Source organism: Onychomys torridus, chromosome 18, assembly GCF_903995425.1.
Source record: "Onychomys torridus chromosome 18, mOncTor1.1, whole genome shotgun sequence".
In the NCBI taxonomy this organism is placed as follows: Eukaryota; Metazoa; Chordata; class Mammalia; order Rodentia; family Cricetidae; genus Onychomys; species Onychomys torridus.
Genome location: NC_050460.1, coordinates 65815184 through 65836493, shown reverse-complemented (window position 1 = coordinate 65836493; position 21310 = coordinate 65815184). Strand labels below are relative to the sequence as shown.

Genomic DNA, 21310 nt, shown 5'->3' with positions numbered 1-21310 from the left:
AAATTGTCCCTCTAACCTTTGTGTGGGCTCCAGGAGTGAGATCAGGTCCATTGGATCACACAGCCTGTGCTTTCATCCACTGAGCCGCGTCCCAGATCCTCACAGGTTTGTTTTCTCTAGAGATTTCTCTAGGAAACATGTTTTCCTCCGGAAGTAACTGACCAGCGTATAAACGTTGAAAGCCATCATGTTGTTTCGTTTCTTTGTTTCATCATAATTGAATTAATTGCTGTATTTAATGGTTTACTTTTTTGCTTTGCTGTTTTGTTTTATTGTGAGTCTATGTGTGGAGGACAGAAGAAAACCTCAGTGACATGAGACTGCCTCATCAGGTGGAACCCCACAGCAGAACCTTCCAGATTCTCAACCAATGCAAACATTTCTCTTCCCATCCAGCTGCTCCACAGACCAAAGGAAGGAGCTCATGGGACTCAGAGCATCGCCCTGACTGTTCTCACCCACACTGTGACAAGGACCCCAGCAGCATCTCCCTCCTCTGACAGTGTCTCACAGATTCCCTTCTTGTGTGCCTGAACGACTGTGTATGATCTGATTGTGTGTTGTCTTTCAAATTCAATCCAATTCAGAAAAATATTCTAATTAACAAGAAATATATAATGCTGAAGTTTTATTTCTTATATACAATCAGCCATGCTTATCCTGTACAAACAGCGTCCTACAGCAGGTCATTCCTTTCTCTTTGCTGTTTCTTCTTAAAAGTCAACGAGGCAGGTGATTTTCATTTTTTGTTTATTTGAGAAAAATGTGAGAAAACATCATGACATCAGCTGGTTCAGAAGCTCCAGACAAGCAGCAGGGAACAAAAAGCAGTGGACAAGGTAGGCAGATGAGGGGACTTCTGTCCTGGAGCTGCAGGCCCAGGCAGGGGCTGAACAAGCCATCAGGGAGCACAGGTCTGCAGGGTCCAGAACCAGGGGGAGCCGGGTCCTGGGGAAGCACTGTCAAAGGAGGAACTGGAGCCATGGAGACAGGGGAGCTCCTTCCTTGAACCTTGTCATCTCTCCTCAGCTCAGGAGTCCTGCAGAGCACAGGGACAGTGGCCTTTCCAGACCTAACCCTGCAGAGGCTTCTCTCACCACCCCAGGCCTCTCCTGACAGCATGACCTGAGCAGAGGGACCTTCTCAAGCCCCAAGTCAGCGCTGCTTCAGAGCACAGGCCTTCAGTGAGTGCAGGAACAAGGCTCAGTGCAAACCGCCTGGCCAGACCCTGGGATCTACACCTTCCCCAGTGTTTCTGTCTGGGGTCCATCACACCCCAGCCCACACTGTAGGGAAAGCAGATCTGTCTCTGAGGGAAGACTGAGGGGGTTACCTGTCGGCTGAAGTCCAGACTGTCCTGGGAAAGAGAACAAAATAGACATGTAAGTGCATGGAGGCAGATATGTCTACAGACGCATGTCCCCAGACTCTGAGCTGCTACCTGAGATTCCTCTGGCACCACAGCCTACAGTAATCAGGGGAGAGGGGAGTGTGGACAGAGAGAGGGGCCCAGGAAGCTTCAGCCACACACCAGCCCAGTGGCTCTTCTTCATTTTTGCTCTGTTCCCAGTTCTCAAGTCAGAATCCCCTTAACTTCCCCATCTCCATATGTTATCACTACTTAGGGTTCAATCCAGTAACAACAGACTGTTGGGTTCAGAGTCCACTGAAACCTTAGGTCACAGGGCTAGTGACATCCCGAGAGCAGAGCCACGGTCTTCCCTGAAATGCTGTGGAGTCTTGGCCCCCACCAGGCTGCTTACCTTTCTGATTCCTGAAGTAGATGAACAGCCCCAGCCCGAGGAAGAGCAGACCCAGCACGAAGCCCCCGACTCCACTCAGCATCTTGTTCTGTGCAGATGTGGACTGTGCCCCTGAGAAAGTAGGTCACATTTAGAGGTTTGCACCCCAAATCCCGTTTCCACTTGAGAACTTGGGATTCAGAGCTTTGAGACCGGGGAAGAAGCAAGTTCTAGAAGAGCTGGACTCGAACCCTCCTGGCGATGTTTGACATCAATCAAACATCAGAGGTTCACAGCATGAAGAGACTTAATATGGCTGCCTGAGCTGAGCTGACAGGAAGCCTCTGAGCTCTGAGACCCCACAGTCCTGAGGGTGACAGACCTAAGCAAAGGCAGAGCTGAGATTGGACGTCCCTAAAGTCAGCCATGACCTGGGCTGCTGCTTGTCACCATGAGCAACAGTGGAAACAACCCAGCCAGAGGCAGAGGCTGCATCCAGGGCCACGCGGTGATGTCACTGGAAGGCTCAGAAGAGTGTGTGGTGGCATAAGTACCTCCCAGGGGGCAACAGTGCTTGTAAAGCATCACACACCTGCCCCTGTGAGCCATGCTGAAGGAGAGGACAGCACAGACCAGTGGAAACAGTGTATGGGCAGACAAAGCTGACAGGCAGGGTAAGCCATGCCCCTCCCTAGTGGGCGGGGATTCACAGGGTCAGAGGGCTGACAGGCAGGGTAAGACAGGATATGAGACTCCCATGGACAGCGATTCACAGGGTCAGGAGCTTCCCACTCACTCCACTCCACTGTGGCAGGGCTGGTCAGGCTGGGATGCTCCACCTGGCAGGTGTAAACATCCCCACTCTGAGGAACCATCTCCAGCATCACCAGGGTCTGGAAGGTCCAGTCTCCATTCCGGATCAGGCCCGTGGACACAACCCCAGTCTTCTCCTCCTGGCCGTTCCGGAACCATCTGACTTCAATGTGTCCAGGGTAGAACCCGCTCACAGAGCAGACCAGGAGGTTGTGGTGGTCCAGGGGCCGCGTCTTTGTGGGGTGCACAGTCACCTGGGGCTCAACTAGAGGAGAAAGGGAGGTGAGAATAAGTCATGAGGGCGGAGTGTCCTCCCAGGTTGTCTGTCTGTCTGCCTCCGTCCACCCAGGGGAGTCCAGACAGGACTAAGAGTCTAACACAGTTGTCCCAGGACTTAGGGTCTGTTGTCACATGTCAGCTGTCAACTCCACTCCCTGGAGGAATCGGCAGCTGGAGGTGAACGTCCTGGCAGGGAGAGAAAGGCTCATCTCCCAGATGTGGTCATTTTCCCAACAGGGGAAGTATACCCGCCTGTCCCTGGGTTCTGTCTCTTCTTGTCTATAGATGGAGACAGGTCTGTGTGAGGCAGGACTCATCTGTTTCTGCCAAACTCTACATAAATCAGCTTTGCCATATCTTGGGTCAATGTTCTCTTCACCTGTTACCTGGGGATTCACAGTCACCTCAGCAGGGGCCTGTCAGTTGTGAGCTGCAGGACTGTGGGCTGTGCTGGGGTTTGCTCCTGACCCTTGCAGAGCAGTGCATGAGCAACTGGGGAGAATCCTCTCTGACCTGAAGAAGCCGGGCCGTTTTCCTCTTGGTTTTGTCTAGACAGCACAGTGTACCAGCCATTCTCATGGCTGCTATTGTCAATCTCTCCTGTCCTTTAAAACTGGTTTAAAGAAGCCTTCCTTTTCTTTTCTTATGTTCAGTTCATTTCTCCACAATCTGCTCAAGCTGTGTCAAGAGACCCTCCCCACCTTGAGATCTGGAAATGGGGTTTTCGACACCACACAAGGTTCTGGATGGTTTTACTTCAACTTTTCACAAGCTGAAGCCATCTGAGGGGACAGAACCTCAGTTTGTCAAATTCAGAACTTTGTCTGGGCAGCCAGTGACATCCTGAGTAACCCAGACATGGCTAAGTATCCAGGAGTGGGTACACAGGTCTGCTGTGGAGTAATGCTCTTATACACTGTAATGATCTGTCACTCGAATTGGTTTAATAAAATGCTAATTGGCCAGTAGTCAGACAGGAAGTGTAGTCAGGGTAACCAGACTAGGAGACTTCTGGGAAGAGGAAGGACAGAGTCAGGAGTCCCCTGGCAGATGAAGAGGAAGCAAGATGAGAATGTCGGACTGAGAAAGGGTATCAAGCCATGTGGCTAAACATAGATAAGAATTAGGGTTAATTTAAGTGTAACAGCTAGTTAGTAATAAGCCCGAGCCATAGACCAAACAGTTTGTAATTCATAGACCAAACAGTTTGTAATTAATATTAAGCCTCTGAGTCAATTATTTGGGAAGCGGCTGCTGGGTGTTTGGGAGTTGCTAATGGGACAGAAACTTCCGCCTGCACAGGTCACATGCCAAGCTGGCTCATTTTATAGAAGGGGCTTGAGTGTCTGGATGTCAGGTGTCCCTGGGGTCCTGGAACCACAGCCTCTGCACACCAGACAGGAGAGCAGATCTAACAAGGGATCATGAGGCAAACATGTCACATGACACAGAGAAAGAACATGGGACCTGTAAACACATCAGCTTCAGGACAGTAATGTGAGCAAATTAATCAAGGAAATGATGAATTAAAGGTGGATCATCCCATAAGGTAAAATATGTAAATAAGGAAACTGACAAACAGCATCAGGGAATTTAGACCTAAGAAGCCTCAGAAAAACCAGAGGCGCCCTTTAATGGGTCAGTGTGTGACTCAGGTGTCACCTCAGAGGGGACAAGGGTCAGTTGAATCTAGAGCCAAATATGTGTAACCTTGGCCCAAGAATACAGAGTAGGATGACCCCAAATTCCATGTTTTGATATGATGATTGCTCTGCGATGTTTCCATAGTAACAGAACAAAGGAGTTGATGAATAAACACTTTCCAAGTGCTTTGTGGAAGCATCAGGTGGGCGGGTCACAGAAAAGTGGGGAACATGGCCATGAGCCTCAGGTACTCTGTGATGATAGTCTTGGCTTTTGAGTGGGGAAACTGTGTATCTGAAAATTCCACACATCCTAAAAGGTTTCACTCAGTAGTCAAGGATGTCAAGGCACAGACAGGGGTGGGCAAAGAATGGCAATTAAGGGGACTAATGATAGGCCAAGTTTAATTATAATTAGGCTGAGGATCTGCAACATTCTAACCTCCTCACATCGCTGAAGCCCTTGTGAGTCCCCAGCCCTATAGAGGTCCAGTTCTTTCTGGAATCTTCCTTCACAGATCACGCCCCCCTCCACACACCCCCCCCAGCTTAGTCTGACTCTGCGTTCTCAGTGAGCTGCGTTTGTGAGCACAGCACACTTTGTTTCACCCCAGGCTGGAGGGAAAGTCCGGGACACCCGGGGACATGAGAGGAGAGGGACCCCCACTCTGGGGTCTGGCTGGAGCCTCCAGCTAACAGAAGCCACTGCTCAAGGCCTTTCTCTTGCCCAGCTGTGACCTGCAGTTTCCCGGGAATCTCACTCACTCCACACCCTCTACAGGGAAGGAACACAGGGCTCGTCCCTCATGACACAGCAGCGGCTCCTGAGTTCACTCCACCCAAGGCACCTGCAGAGCCACCTCCTGGGTCTCTCATCCAATGAGAGGAGAGAAAAGTAGATTTCTCAGAGAAAATTCGAGATGTCACCCGAGAGTCAAAGGCTGTATATGGCTGACGCCAAGACACCCACCCCTCATACACACACACACACACACACACACACACACGAACACATACACACAAACGTGCACACACTCATGCCAATGAACACACACACATGCACATGCACGCACACACCTGCTACATACATGCACACATGCACAGGCACACATACACATGCACACACACATACCTGCTGCACACACATGCACGCACGTATGCATACACATACACATGCAAGCACACACACAAACGTGCACACATGCACACACACACATGCACCCACACACACCTCCTGTACACACACGCATGCACAGATATACACACGCATGCACAGACAGGAACATACACACCAGCTGTACACACACATGCATGCACACATACCCATGCATGCCCACACACGTACACACACACACGCACACTCACACACACTCATGCACGCACATACGCACACATATATGCACCACGCACATGCACACACCCTCCTGCTGCCCCCTCACAGTCCCCCCTCCCCTCCCCCTCCTCACTCCTGTCACTTCTCACCTCTCCGCTGCACAGTGAAGCTCTCCCCGACCCCGTAGTTGTGTCTGCACACAGTGTCCACCTCGGCCCGCCTGCTCTCCAGGAGCTCCTTCTGGCTGTTCCAGTACTTGGCGTCGGGCTGCCCCAGCTCGGTCACCGCAATGTGCTTGCCCACGTCGCTGTCGAAGCGCGCGAACTCCTCCTGGTTGTAGATGAATCTGACCAGAAGCCGCACGCGCTGCGTCCCGTTGTAGAAATGACACTCGAATTTAAATTGTTCCAAGAACCGAGCTGTGGAGACAGGAACGATCTTCTCTGGTGACAAGACGCCGAGTCCCCGCGTCCCTCAGGCTCACCCAGCCACCGCGGACTTCACCACGCCACGGGGCAGAAGTTGACGGGGTGAATAGGGGAGAGGTGGAGGAGCTCCGGGGAAATCGCCCCAGTTCCTAGGAGAGGCAGGGCAGTCCTCCCTAACACCGCCCAGCCCTTTCCTTTCCTTTTTCCTTGCTGTTTCTTGGTTTTTTGGTTTTAGTCTTGGTTTTTTAGTTGTTTTTTTTTTTTTTTTTTTTTTTTTTTGAGACAGGGTTTCCTGTGTAGTCCTCCCTCCCTCCCTCCCTCCCTCCCCCTTCCCTCCCTCTCTCTCTCCCTCCTTCCTCCCTCCCTCCCTCCTTCCCTCCCTCCCTCCCTTCCTTTACATCCTGACCACAGTCTCCTCTCCCTCCCCTCCTCCCTCCCCTCCAAACCCCACATCCATTCCTCTACCAGTTTAGCATGGAAAAGGGGAGACCCCATGGACATCAACCAATCATGGCTTCTCTAGTTTACCTCATCCAGCCTTAACAGGCGAGGAGGTGCCCACACTTGTCCCTAGCCCTGACCTATGACCTCCAGATCCCGGGTAGATGCAGAGGTTGATGGGTCATTTCATCTCCCTCTGCATTATTATTATTATTATTGTTATTATTATTGTTATTATTATTATTATTATTATTATTATTAAATATATACTTCGCTCATACAATATATTCTGATCACAGTTTCGCCTCTCTCAACTCCCCGCAGGTCTTCCCCACCTCTCCACCCATCCAAATCCACATTCTTCCTTTCCCCTAGAAAACAAATGGGCAACTAAGACACAAGAAAAAATGGGACAGAACAACACACACACAACATACATATACATACAAACACACACATACATACACACACACATACACACACACACATACATACACACACACACACACACACACACACACACACACACACACAAATAACATTAAAAAAAACCCCACAAAATCTGAAACCATACAGTATAAGCAAAAGACCTGTAAGACATCACACAAAATACTCGGAGATACCGCTGAGTTCTGTTTGTGTTGGAACATCTACTGCCGCACACGGGGCCTGTCCTAAGACGTGTTTACACGGCCGTGGGACTCTTTGTTTTTGAGATTGCAGTATAATTACGTCATTTATCCCTTTCTTTCCCTCCCCATTAGTCCTCCTCCATCCCCCTCCTTGCTCTCTTTCAAATTCAAGGTCTCTTTTGTCATTAACTGTTGTTGTGCACATATATGTATAGGCACATACATTCCTAGATACCTGAACACACCCTTCTCAGTCTCTGAATGTTGTTTGCATGTATGTCATCAGGGCTGACCCTTTGACATTGGATAACTGATTGGTGTGCTCCTCCTGGGAAGACTATTTCTCACACCCTCAGCACTGCTCAGTGGTTCCTGTGTAGGCTACAGCCTGTGGGCTTTCCTGTCACACACTCTTGGTGAAGGCAAGTGTCCCCTGCTCAGGTAGGGCTGGATGCTGCTGTTGGATCCAGGACTCCAATGGAAAAAATGTCCCATATGGGTATAAAGTTGAGAACACAACAATCCCTCACTGATCCCACACCTGCCCTCTCTTCCCACACCTGCCCTCTCTCTGATCCCACACCTGCCCTCTCTCTGATCCCACACCTGCCCTCTCTCTGATCCCACACCTGCCCTCCTGATCCCACACCTGCCCTCTCTCTGATCCCACACCTGCCCTCTCTCTGATCCCACACCTGCCCTCCTGATCCCACACCTGCCCTCTCTCTGATCCCACACCTGCCCTCTCTTCCCACACCTGCCCTCTCTCTGATCCCACACCTGCCCTCTCTGATCCCACACCTGCCCTCTCTTCCCACACCTGCCCTCTCTTCCCACACCTGCCCTCTCTTCCCACACCTGCCCTCTCTGATCCCACACCTGCCCTCTCTTCCCACACCTGCCCTCTCTCTGATCCCACACCTGCCCTCCTGATCCCACACCTGCCCTCTCTCTGATCCCACACCTGCCCTCCTGATCCCACACCTGCCCTCTCTCTGATCCCACACCTGCCCTCTCTTCCCACACCTGCCCTCTCTCTGACCCCACACCTGCCCTCTCTCTGATCCCACACCTGCCCTCCTGATCCCACACCTGCCCTCTCTCTGATCCCACACCTGCCCTCTCTCTGATCCCACACCTGCCCTCTCTCTCTTCCCACACCTGCCCTCTCTTCCCACACCTGCCCTCTCTCTGACCCCACACCTGCCCTCTCTCTGATCCCACACCTGCCCTCTCTGATCCCACACCTGCCCTCTCTCTGATCCCACACCTGCCCTCCTGATCCCACACCTGCCCTCTCTCTGATCCCACACCTGCCCTCCTGATCCCACACCTGCCCTCTCTCTGATCCCACACCTGCCCTCCTGATCCCGCACCTGCCCTCTCTCTGATCCCACACCTGCCCTCTCTCTGATCCCACACCTGCCCTCTCTCTGATCCCACACCTGCCCTCTCTCTGATCCCACACCTGCCCTCACTGATCCCGCACCTGCCTTCTCTGATCCCGCACCTCCCACCTGGAGCTAAGCTGGAACCCAGCACTCAGCTGCTCAGAAGACACCAGTCCCCCCACCCCTCATACTCCTGACCCTTCCTTAAACACACCAGGTAGAAGACAGGAAATCTCCCTTGGCCTTGACCCTGTACTACCCAGGGAATCCAAAGAGGGAAGACAGATGCCCGCCCCCTCCATTTGGAGCTTAAAATTGTGAGACTGAGGAACAAGCAGGAGAGGGTGGGGCTCCACGGACAGGGAGGCTTGAGTGACAGGGGACAGAGAAGCACTCTGGGGAGTGACAATGAAGGTGTGTCACAGATGAGAGCCAGAGGAGGAATGTGTGACTGCCAGTGTGTGTGTGGGGGCACCTCAGCTGAGGTGACGCCTCCAGCCAACAGAGTTCATGAGCCACAGTGCCCAGGGCGTGAGGGCGGCAGCTGAGAGACCAGGCTGTGGGATGAAGAGGAGCCGCACTCAGCAGCCTTGGGGTTGACGGGAGCTTCTGGATTGTTACTAATCGGAAACGGCTGGAGAAGTTTTCAGAAATGAAAACCACGACCATAACACTGACCCACAATCTCTTATCTGAATGACAGCTCCAGAGAATTCACAAACCAGATCTTTTTAAATTCAATGCCCAGTGCGACCCCAGGGACCGGTGAGGGTGTCAGTCAGTCACGTGAGCCTCTGTAGTTTCTATAGGTAGAGATGTTGTACAGTTGTCTACTTTTTCATTTTCATATTTAATCTAACTCAGTGACCAGGAGATCTGTTAACAGTGACTCAAGTCCATGCGAGCACCAGGCTTTATCATCTCCCCGAATGCACTGGAAGGTGAGGAAGCTTTGTGCATCTCGTGGGGAAATACTTGTGGCAGTCACTGACACCAACAATAACTTGAAGAGAGGAAGACTGCTGAGAGTATCAGAGGAGGAATCACTGGTCTCTGCGTTTGGAGACTCCATGACCATAGTGAGGAGAATGGGTTTGATTTATATAGAAAGACCAAATGGAGGAAAACAACAGTGTTGGAAGCCATCAGAATAGTTTGTGAGAAGGAGGAGGATGCAAGGGCAGGAGCCTGGTCTGTGGAGTGTGACAATGAGGTGAGAGGCACTCTGGAAGTCTGTGTGTCCTTTGATGAGTGAGATGATAACACAGAGAGGAAGCACAGTGTGGCAGCAGGCCCTGGTCTCTACAGGCCATCCCTCCCAATCCCATCCCTCCCAATCCCCAAACAGCTGTATGAAAAAGATCATCTCTTCCCATTTGACATCAGTTAAAGCGCAGAGGGGTCAGATGGCTCATCCACAGTCCCAGCATTTGGGGGTCACGCTCTTAGCAGTGTTAATAACACCGCCTTCATATATATGTGTGTGTATGTATATATTTGTTTTGTTTTGTTTGTTTATTCAGAGCTGAGAACTGAACCCAGGGCCTTGTGCTTGCTAGGCAAGCACTCTACCACTGAGCTAAATCCCCAACCCCAGGAACCCCATCTTCTATATCCCACATGCAGATCCCAGACTTTGATTTTCCTGTGTGTGGTGTATATTTGAATCTTGAAACTAGAAGCAGGTCACAAGATGCAAAGTCAGGTCCTTTGAAGGGGCTCAGGACAGAGGATATAGGAGAAAATGAAATACAGATAGATTCAAATCACAGACATCAAATAGGCTCTAACCCACCCTGGGTTCTCAAAAGTGGCCTCACGTTCTTTAGGACAGCCCACAGATGCCCATCGTCCAGAAAGCTGTTTCCAGGTCTGAGAACCTCTGCCTCAGCTGCTGTGTCTCCCAAGGAGAAAGGGAACTCACCCCCACCCCGCAGAGCTCCCACACCAGAACAGGCTGCACAGACACTGGAGTCAGGGAGGGAGAAAGACAGAGTCCTGGCTCAGCCTCCCAGGTGCCCAGGAAGTGGCCTCACAGCCTGCAGAGGACACACACAAATTGTCCCTGGCACACCCTCCCTGTTCCCGTGACTTCATGATGCTTTAAGAGGAATCTTTTGATACTTCAATATTTGACTGTTTTTGTAGTTAAAACAACAGAAACACACATACAATATAGAATACTAATGCACACATGCAGTTCTATTTTTAAAGAGAAACCTCATTGTCTGGCATAGCTCAACACAATGAAGACAAGTCCTGTGCAAGAGGTTAATTTAACATCATGATTATCAGTCCTCCCGAGGTCCTGAGGGACTATGTCACAAGGATGGAGATGTTACTAGAAGAAACTGGAAAGCAATGGCTGACATCGGGGGACTCTCACACAGATCTCAGAGCACAGGCAGCCAGCCTCCTATCTGAGGAACAGTTTGGATTTCATGTGAGGACTGTGGGTGGTCACAGAAAATATCAGCAGATTAAGTGACTTGACCTGGACAGTGAGAAGTCAGCCCCTTCCTCCCCGACCCCAGCAGCTCAGCCCCTGAGGTGTGCACTTACGTCGGGGGTCCCTGACCAAAGCCACGGGAGGACTCAGCACCATTAGTGTCAGGACCACAGCTGCCACACAGGGGCCTCTGGGGAGCCACAGACACACCATGCTGGAGGAGATGGGAGAGCAGAACAGGAGGAGCAGACAAGCTCACTCAGTAGAAACTATGTCCTCTCTTTACCCATTGACAGGAGAGTAAGAGCCAAGGGATTCACTGCTCTGGTGCTGAATGGGTAAAGACAGTGTGAGCAGCCAATCAGTGGAGGAGAAGACCAGCATCATCAGTTGCTGGTTAGAGATTCAGTAGGAAGGTCCCCCTCTGAAACTTGCTATTCTCTTCATTAAAAACACACCCAGCCTGGCCTGGTGGTCCAAGCCTCCAACCCCAGCACTTGGGAGGCAGAAGCAGTTGGGTCTCTGTGAGTTAGAGGTTAGCCTGGTCTACAGAGTAAGAGCCTGTCTCAAACCAACCACCAAACCAAGAACCAAATAAAGGAAGGGATAGTTGTTTTGGGGGGCAGGGTGGCTATTGGTTGGTAGCTCATGTCCCCTGGTGGATAGCCCCACACTCACGTGGACATGGACAGTGCTAACTGGACTCAGTGGGCTGTTAACTTTTTTAGTAGAGGAAATGAGGTGGGTAGGGAGAAAAGTGAGAGAGCCCCAGAAGAAGGTGAAAAGAGGTATCGGTGGTGAATAGGATCAAAATATATTGTGTACATATATAACTTTTTCAAAGAATAAACACCATATAAAAAGTATACATGTATACTTTTTTAAAAGGATTTTTTATTTGCTATTTTAAATCTTGATTCACTTGCCACTGAAACATTAATCAGGCCGCAGCGCTGAGCCAGCTCTGAGATGGGCTGACATTCACTCACCAGTCTGAGCCCCGGAGGAGTGTTCACCTCTCCTACACAGAGCTGATGGGACAACTGTGTGTTTGAAGCTTGTAAGAGTAAAGGAGGTGAAGGAAGATGACCTTTAACCTGGCGCTTACTGCCCCACAGCCTCCCCTGGTAACTGATGATGTGGCAGAATGCCAGCTCTTGATTGGACAGTGGAATCTGCTCTTCTTCAGCTAGGGAAATCTCTGACAAGCTAAAGGGAACTGAAGATTAGTCATGGAATAGTCCTGACGCAAGGGGCATTTCCAGCTCAGTCCCTGAACCATTTCTGATTCAGTGGTGCCTCCAGAAGTTCAGATGAGGGTCCCTGTGGTTATCCACAGCCCAGTCCTCAAGGGAGAAGCTCAAAGCTGAGGCAGGGCATCCTGGGGGAGGAGGGTGGGATCCTCCCAGGTTTCAGTTGAAGTCCTGAGAGCAGGAGTCTGGGGAGTGTGGAGTGTGCCACAGACCTGGATCCAGACCAGAGCGGTTCACTGACGTGGTGTGCAGCCATAGAAGACATGCTCATCTCTGTGGGTGTCAGCTGGAGGTGAGGCTCCTCTTCCTGATGTCGTTGACTCAGCTTGCCTGGTTTTATATCCTTTAGCACAACACACTGAAGTCAGGTCCAGAATTGCTGTGGATGCACAGGGAGGGAACTGGAATTCTCACAGCTTTGAAGATTAATACCGTACAGGGAATGGTTTGTTTCCTTTCCCATCTAGATCTGTCTTCAGCTGTGTCATGGCAAAGCATCGACCTCCTTAGAGTTCAGAGCTCACACTGGACAGATTAAAGCCCTTGGGGTTGGACTTATGATCTCATGCATGCTGGGCATGTGTCTGCCATGGATTTACAGCCCCAGACCTCTCTTCACTTTGAGGCAGGATTCATTAGTTGCTCAGGTTAAACTTGAACATTGACCCTCCTGCCTTAACATCTGTACTAGTTGAGATCACAGACTTATGCTAAAAGGCCCAGATGGGAAGATTAATAATGTTTTACATTTTTATTGCATGTGTCTGTCTATCATGTGTTTATGTGAGTATGTTTCACATGGCACAGCATGCCTGTAGGTAGAGTTTCTGTATCTCGGCAGGCAGCGCCTTCTCAAATAACCACTCAGAGGATTAATATTAATGTAAATGCTTGGTCAGTAGCTCAGACTTATTACTAACTAGCTCTTACATTTTTTAGTTAGCCTATATTCCTTATTTATATCCTGCCATGTGGTGGCACCTTTAATATCATGGCATGTTCATTTCCTGCCTCCAAAGGTCAAACCACGGCTTAAGAAGTCTTGGTGATAGACTGGGCAGTGGTGGTGAACACCTTTAATCCCAGCATTGGGGAGGCAGAGCCAGGCAGATCTCTGTGAGTTCGAGGCCAGCCTGGACTACCAAGTGAGTTCCAGGAAAAGGCACAAAGCTACACAGAGAAACCCTGTCTTGAAAAACAAAAACAAAAACAAACAAGCAAACAACAAAAAAAAGAATTCTTGGAGATATTTTTGCTTTTGTATATATATTAGCTTGTTCCTACAATGATTTTCTTGTATGCTATGTACTTCCAAGAACTCCTAACAGTGTATTTACTTAAAATACCTAACAAGCATCCAAGGCCAATCTATCTCCTGAACTAAGGTAACACATTTATGGAAACAACACCTGTCTCCTAGGTCAGGTGGATAGCTTCATTTCTTGGGCAATTTAAGCTGAGACCTTTCTTCCTTATACAGCCTTACTAACATTGTAGACTTCTAACTTCTTACCTAACCACTTCTAGGAATGTAGACTGAGCACATAAATTCCCTTTCTGATATACTAACCGATAGTAGCTCTCAGCTGACCTCCTCCTTTACCACTCCCCTTTTGGGTTGTGGACGAAAGCCTGATGGTCACTGCCTGAGGAAAACTCTTGTCTGCTTTAAGACCCTGTAAGAATTCAAGCCTGGTGACCTTGCTTTAGCTACAGCACTGCTATTGATGGGTGTGTAACTGTAAACCTCAGAGACTGAGAGACGATTTGGAGGATTTTGACCGGAAAACTAGATGGAGAATAGAAGAATGAGATGATGAGGAAGAGCCAGGTGGGGAAGACGGGAAGGGTCAGAACGAGATGAACAAGACCAAGATGGGGCAGAACCAAGATGAGAGAATGAAGATAGAACTTAGAGGGGACAGCAGAAAAATGTAGAGAGAAATCAGGCAAGAAAGGAGCTAGGCACGAGAGCAGAACTGTAGCTGTGTAGACAGAATCTTGTCCAGAGGAATAAAGTAGATGGACTAAGAGCTCGGTGTACTTAGATTCTTTTCCTGAAAATAATTCTCGCCATTTGTAGTTTCTCTTCTGGGCTCCTGGGAAGAAGATTATTAAGGCTGGTCTTTAATAATTTTGAGATGTTTTAGTATTTACTTCACTGAGCATCCATCCCAGATGATGAATAGGCTTCCGATAACATAAACTTCATAACAGGTATTCACATTAATGACATTTTACCTAAATAAAAGAAACTGAAATATGAAATAAAAGTTTATGGGGGAGTAAGGCCCTGCCATGACAATGGCATCCTCTACATCACATGTCAGTCAGTCCAGCACGCACCCTCTGACACTGTGCAGTAATCTTTGACAGAGTCATTAGAAGTTAATTGGGATCCTGAAGTGACTGAGTTGCCATGTTCTGACATAAAAAGTGTCAGTCAAGCCAGTTGTGTCTGTTCCTCATTGTGTTGTGCACACACACACAAACGCATACACACGCACGTGTGCGTGCGCACACACATGCACACATATACACCACATACACATGCATACACACATGCGCACACATACATGCAAAAACATGCATACACACTCACATAAACACCCGCACACACACACACGTATACACACACTCACACACACGCATACACACACACGAGCATACACACATATCACACATACACATACACTCATACACACACACACACACACACACACACACATACACACACGCACTCTCCAATGTGCTAGACCTAGTCCAACTCACTTCAAGGACTTCAAGTGCCAAGCCAAGAGTCTGAGGCTACTTGTTCGGCTGGGAAAGCTAACTATCTTTTGCAGGAATGAATGTCCAGTTTTCAATGCAAGATGGCCAGAAGGGGTTACCTTTGCCCTCCCTGTCACCTATCAGCTTAAAGATATCATGTATGTGAACCATGGATGCCCTGTCCGGGTCTCCTACATCACCACTTGTCAATATTTGGTGAGAGCCCTCCTCCTGGTTGAAGCACTTCCTGTCACTGGCCCAGGGATCCTGCAAGGAAAGGAGGCGGAGCTGCAGAAGGATCATACCCAGGGGTCCTACCCCGTTCTGGTCCAGAGGAACAGTTTTACCCGCCTCCTTATGCTCCAGTCTCAGTATCCAGTCTCAGGTATCTGTGGCTGGGCCGGGCTCCTGGGAAGGGGAGGGAGACATGGTGAACCCCTCTCTCACCTGAGCCTGGACAGTGCAACAGACTCCAGAAGCAGATTCCACTGTAGTGGCCCTGGCCCTGCAGATGATTGGGCCATCAGACCAGGCAGGTTATCAATATATGACCTGCATACCCTTTGCTACTGGTGATTTGTACAATTGGAAAATGTGAAACTCTAAGGTTTCAGAGAAATCCTTTGCCCTGCTAGAGTGGTTAGACTTTGTAATGATCACTCACCAGCCCACTTGGGATGATCGTCAGCAGCGTTTGTGGGTACTGTTCACAACAAAGGAGAGAGAGCGGATCCTAGCAGCTGCCTGGGACTTGATTTGGGGGTGAACTGGCCAATCCACGGCTCTCAGGCCAGCATTGATGAAGCATTTCCCTTAAGCCACACAGAATGGGATGATAGTGGCCTTGCAGGTAGGGGGAGGCTGAAAGTCTACCTCCAGATTCTGATGGGGAGTCTCCAGGAGGCAGTGAGGAAACCCATAAATTTATCCAAGGTAGGACAGGAAGTTCAAGGTAAGGATGGACTCCAGGAGCTTTCCTCGAGTGGCTGCTGGAGGCTTACAGAACCTTCATTCTCACCCAGAAGCAAGAGAAAGTTGGGCTGCTGTTAATGTGGCTTCTGTGAGCCAAGCAGCACCAGGCATCTGAGGAAAGCTAAGGTGTCCAGATGGTTTGCAGGTGAGCGACCTGCTGAGCTCGTGGCAACAGCAGAAAAAGTTTACAGACAAGGGGTTTCCCAGAGTGTTGCTGGCAACCGCAGGGAAAGAAAGACCAAATGCAAAGGAACTTAAAAACGAAGCACACAGGAAGAGGGGGTGAAGGCAGCCCCCTTCCTGAGAGGAGTTGCAGTGCTCCCTTCAGAAAGGCCAGTGTGCCTATGGCGGGGAGACGCGGTACTGAAAAGTGAATGCCCACAAGGACAAGGAGAAGAGAGGTTCGAAGCTCTTAGAGACAGAGGAGCTCAGTGACCGAGGAAGTCAGGGTTCACATCCCCTCTGTGAGCCCCAGGTAACCTTGAAGGTGGGGGAGAGTCTGACATCGGGGGCCTCTCACACAGATCTCAGAGCACAGGCAGCCAGCCTCCTATCTGAGGAACAGTTTGGATTTCATGTGAGGACTGTGGGTGGTCACAGAAAATATCAGCAGATTAAGTGACTTGACCTGGACAGTGAGAAGTCAGCCCCTTCCTCCCCGACCCCAGCAGCTCAGCCCCTGAGGTGTGCACTTACGTCGGGGGTCCCTGACCAAAGCCACGGGAGGACTCAGCACCATTAGTGTCAGGACCACAGCTGCCACACAGGGGCCTCTGGGGAGCCACAGACACACCATGCTGGAGGAGATGGGAGAGCAGAACAGGAGGAGCAGACAAGCTCACTCAGTAGAAACTATGTCCTCTCTTTACCCATTGACAGGAGAGTAAGAGCCAAGGGATTCACTGCTCTGGTGCTGAATGGGTAAAGACAGTGTGAGCAGCCAATCAGCGGCAGAGAAGACCAGCATCATCAGTTGCTGGTTAGAGATTCAGTAGGAAGGTCCCCCTCTGAAACTTGCTATTCTCTTCATTAAAAACACACCCAGCCTGGCCTGGTGGTCCAAGCCTCCAACCCCAGCACTTGGGAGGTAGAAGCAGCTGGGTCTCTGTGAGTTAGAGGCTAGCCTGGTCTACAGAGTAAGAGCCTGTCTCAAACCAACCACCAAACCAAGAACCAAATAAAGGAAGGGATAGTTGTTTTGGGGGGCAGGGTGGCTATTGGTTGGTAGCTCATGTCCCCTGGTGGATAGCCCCACACTCACGTGGACGTGGACAGTGCTAACTGGACTCAGTGGGCTGTTAACTTTTTTAGTAGAGGAAATGAGGTGGGTAGGGAGAAAAGTGAGAGAGCCCCAGAAGAAGGTGAAAAGAGGTATCGGTGGTGAATAGGATCAAAATATATTGTGTACATATATAACTTTTTCAAAGAATAAACACCATATAAAAAGTATACATGTATACTTTTGTCAAAGGATTTTTCATTTGCTATTTTAAATCTTGATTCACTTGCCACTGAAACATTAATCAGGCCGCAGCGCTGAGCCAGCTCTGAGATGGGCTGACATTCACTCACCAGTCTGAGCCCCGGAGGAGTGTTCACCTCTCCTACACAGGGATGATGGGACAACTGTGTGTTTGAAGCTTGTAAGAGTAAAGGAGGTGAAGGAAGATGACCTTTTACCCGGCGCTTACTGCCCCACAGCCTCCCCTGGTAACTGATGATGTGGCAGAATGCCAGCTCTTGATTGGACAGTGGAATCTGCTCTTCTTCAGCTAGGGAAATCTCTGACAAGCTAAAGGGAACTGAAGATTAGTCATGGAATAGTCCTGACGCAAGGGGCATTTCCAGCTCAGTCCCTGAACCATTTCTGATTCAGTGGTGCCTCCAGAAGTTCAGGCGAGGGTCCCTGTGGTTATCCACTGCCCAGTCCTCAAGGGAGAAGCTCAAAGCTGAGGCAGGGCATCCTGGGGGAGGAGGGTGGGATCCTCCCAGGTTTCAGTTGAAGTCCTGAGAGCAGGAGTCTGGGGAGTGTGGAGTGTGCCACAGACCTGGATCCAGACCAGAGCGGTTCACTGACGTGGTGTGCAGCCATAGAAGACATGCTCATCTCTGTGGGTGTCAGCTGGAGGTGAGGCTCCTCTTCCTGATGTCATTGACTCAGCTTGCCTGGTTTTATATCCTTTAGCACAACACACTGAAGTCAGGTCCAGAATTGCCGTGGATGCACAGGGAGGGAACTGGAATTCTCACAGCTTTGAAGATTAATACCGTACAGGGAATGGTTTGTTTCCTTTCCCATCTAGATCTGTTATCAGCTGTGTCATGGCAAAGCATCGACCTCCTCCTTAGAGTTCAGAGCAGATTAAAGCCCTTGGGTTTGGACTTATGATCTCATGCATGCTGGGCATGTGTCTGCCATGGATTTACAGCCCCAGACCTCTCTTCACTTTGAGGCAGGATTCATTAGTTGCTCAGGTTAAACTTGAACATTGACCCTCCTGCCTTAACATCTGTACTAGTTGAGATCACAGACTTATGCTAAAAGGCCCAGATGGGAAGATTAATAATGTTTTACATTTTTATTGCATGTGTCTGTCTATCATGTGTTTATGTGAGTATGTTTCACATGGCACAGCATGCCTGTAGGTAGAGTTTCTGTATCTCGGCAGGCAGCGCCTTCTCAAATAACCACTCAGAGGATTAATATTAATGTAAATGCTTGGTCAGTAGCTCAGACTTATTACTAACTAGCTCTTACACTTTTAAGTTAGCCTATATTCCTTATTTACATCCTGCCATGGGGTGGCACCTTTAATATCATGGCATGTTCATCTCCTGCTCCCTCTGCCTCTGGTTGGCAACACATCTGACTCCGTCCTTGTTCCTCCCAGGGTCCTCTGTGTCTGGCTGTCCTGCCTATACTTTCTGCCTGGCCATGGGCCAATCAGCTTTTTATTAAACCGATCTGAGTGACAAATCTTTATAATATACAAAAGGATTATTGCACAGCACATCCCCACCACAGAGTACACATAGCATCAAGGTACAACTTTGAGCATGAGTTCTCTCTACGAGGGACCTGGGGCTGGAACTCAGCTTATCGGGCTTGGCAGCAAACACTTCACCCACTGAGCCACCTCAGCAGCCATTGGGAAGATTTCAAATTGTTCTTTCACTATTTGACAAGTAATTACTGTCCATACCAAGTTACTGTCCAGTAATTCCATGTAGTGTGGATACCATAGAAACTGACCAAACCTGGGCCTGGGAAATGGCTCTGTTAATAAGGTGCATGCCATACAAACATGAGGACCTGAGTGGGGGACCCAGCACCCACACAAACAACAGAGACTGAGTGTCCTCTTCTAGTCCCAGCACTGCAGTGGCTGAGACAGGCGGGTCCCCAGGGTCAGTGGCCTGCCAGCCTAAAAGCTCTAGGTCTCTGTGACAGACCTTGTCCCAAGAGACCGAGGTTAGGTGCAACTGAGAAACAACACCAGATTCTGACCTCTGACCTCCACATGCTGAGACACATACACACACACACACACACACACACACACACACACACACACACACACTTGTTCACACATCTGCATGTACACACACACATATAGCCACACACATATTCATACATCTGTACACACACATGCACACATAGACACATCTGCACTTGTACACACACAGAAAGTCATAAATCTCTTGACCCTTCTTTTCAATCCACCTTGTAAATTGGGCCTTTGAAATATTATTTATTAAACATACATGATAAAGTGATTTTGCTGCAAGCCACAGGAAAATGTAATGGAACTCGGCTACTATCACAAAAGCTACTACTTGGAAAAGTCAAGGACTTCTCCAAAGGTCAAACCACGGCTTAAGAAGTCTTGGTGATAGGCCGGGCAGTGGTGGTGCACACCTTTAATCCCAGCATTGGGGAGGCAGAGCCAGGCAGATCTCTGTGAGTTCAAGGCCAGCCTGGGCTACAGAGTGAGTTCCAGGAAAAGGCACAAAGCTACACAGAGAAACCCTGTCTTGAAAAACAAAAACAAAAATAAACAAACAACAAAAAAAGAAGTCTTGGTGATATTTTAGCTTTTGTATATATATTAGCTTGTTCCTACAATGATTTTCTTGTATGCTATGTACGTCCAAGAACTCCTAACAGTGTATTTACCTAAAATACCTAACAAGCATGCAAGGCCAATCTATCTCCTGAACTAAGGTAACACATTTATGGAAACAACACCTGTCTCCTAGGTCAGGTGGATAGCTTTATTTCTTGGGCAATTTAAGCTGAGACCTTCCTTCCTTATACAGCCTTACTAACATTATAGACTTCTAACTTCTTACCTAACCACTTCTAGGAATGTAGACTGAGCACATAAATTCCCTTTCTGATATACTAACCAATAGTAGCTCTCAGCTGACCTCCTCCTTTAACTACTCCCTTTTGGGTTGTAGACGAAAGCCTGATGGTCACTGCCTGAGGAAAACTCTTGTCTGCTTTAAGACCCTGTAAGAATTCAAGCCTGGTGACCTTGCTTTAGCTACAGCACTGCTATTGATGGGTGTGTAACTGTAAACCTCAGAGACTGAGAGACGATTTGGAGGATTTTGACCGGAAAACTAGATGGAGAATAGAAGAATGAGATGATGAGGAAGAGCCAGGTGGGGAAGAACGAGATGGGGAAGAAACGAGATGAACAAGACCAAGATGGGGCAGAACCAAGATGAGAGAATGAAGATAGAACTTACAGGGGACAGCAGAAAAATGTAGAGAGAAATCAGGCAAGAAAGGAGCTAGGCACGAGAGCAGAACTGTAGCTGTGTAGACAGAATCTTGTCCAGAGGAATAAAGTAGATGGACTAAGAGCTCAGTGTACTTAGGTTCTTTTCCCGAAAATAATTCTTGCCATTTGTAGTTTCTCTTCTGGGCTCCTGGGAAGAAGATTATTAAGGCTGGTCTTTAATAATTTTGAGATGTTTTAGTATTTACTTCACTGAGCATCCATCCCAGATGATGAATAGGCTTCCGATAACATAAACTTCATAACAGGTATTCACATTAATGACATTTTACCTAAATAAAAGAAACTGAAATATGAAATAAAAGTTTATGGGGGAGTAAGGCCCTGCCATGACAATAGCATCCTCTACAT

General features: G+C 49.0%; 1 protein-coding gene across 1 annotated transcript; it reads right to left on the bottom strand.

Annotated features, from left to right (window-relative positions):
• Positions 1–809: 809 nt before the first annotated feature.
• On the bottom strand, positions 810–11384 carry LOC118570018 (H-2 class II histocompatibility antigen, I-E beta chain-like). The gene is made up of 6 exons (XM_036168368.1): positions 11265–11384; positions 5960–6229; positions 2539–2820; positions 1764–1874; positions 1334–1357; positions 810–1039 (listed from the first exon to the last, which is right to left on the bottom strand). Exons 1-6 carry the CDS (start codon positions 11362–11364, stop codon positions 1026–1028), a joined length of 801 nt encoding a protein of 266 aa, XP_036024261.1. The 5' UTR covers positions 11365–11384; the 3' UTR covers positions 810–1025.
• Positions 11385–21310: the final 9926 nt, after the last annotated feature.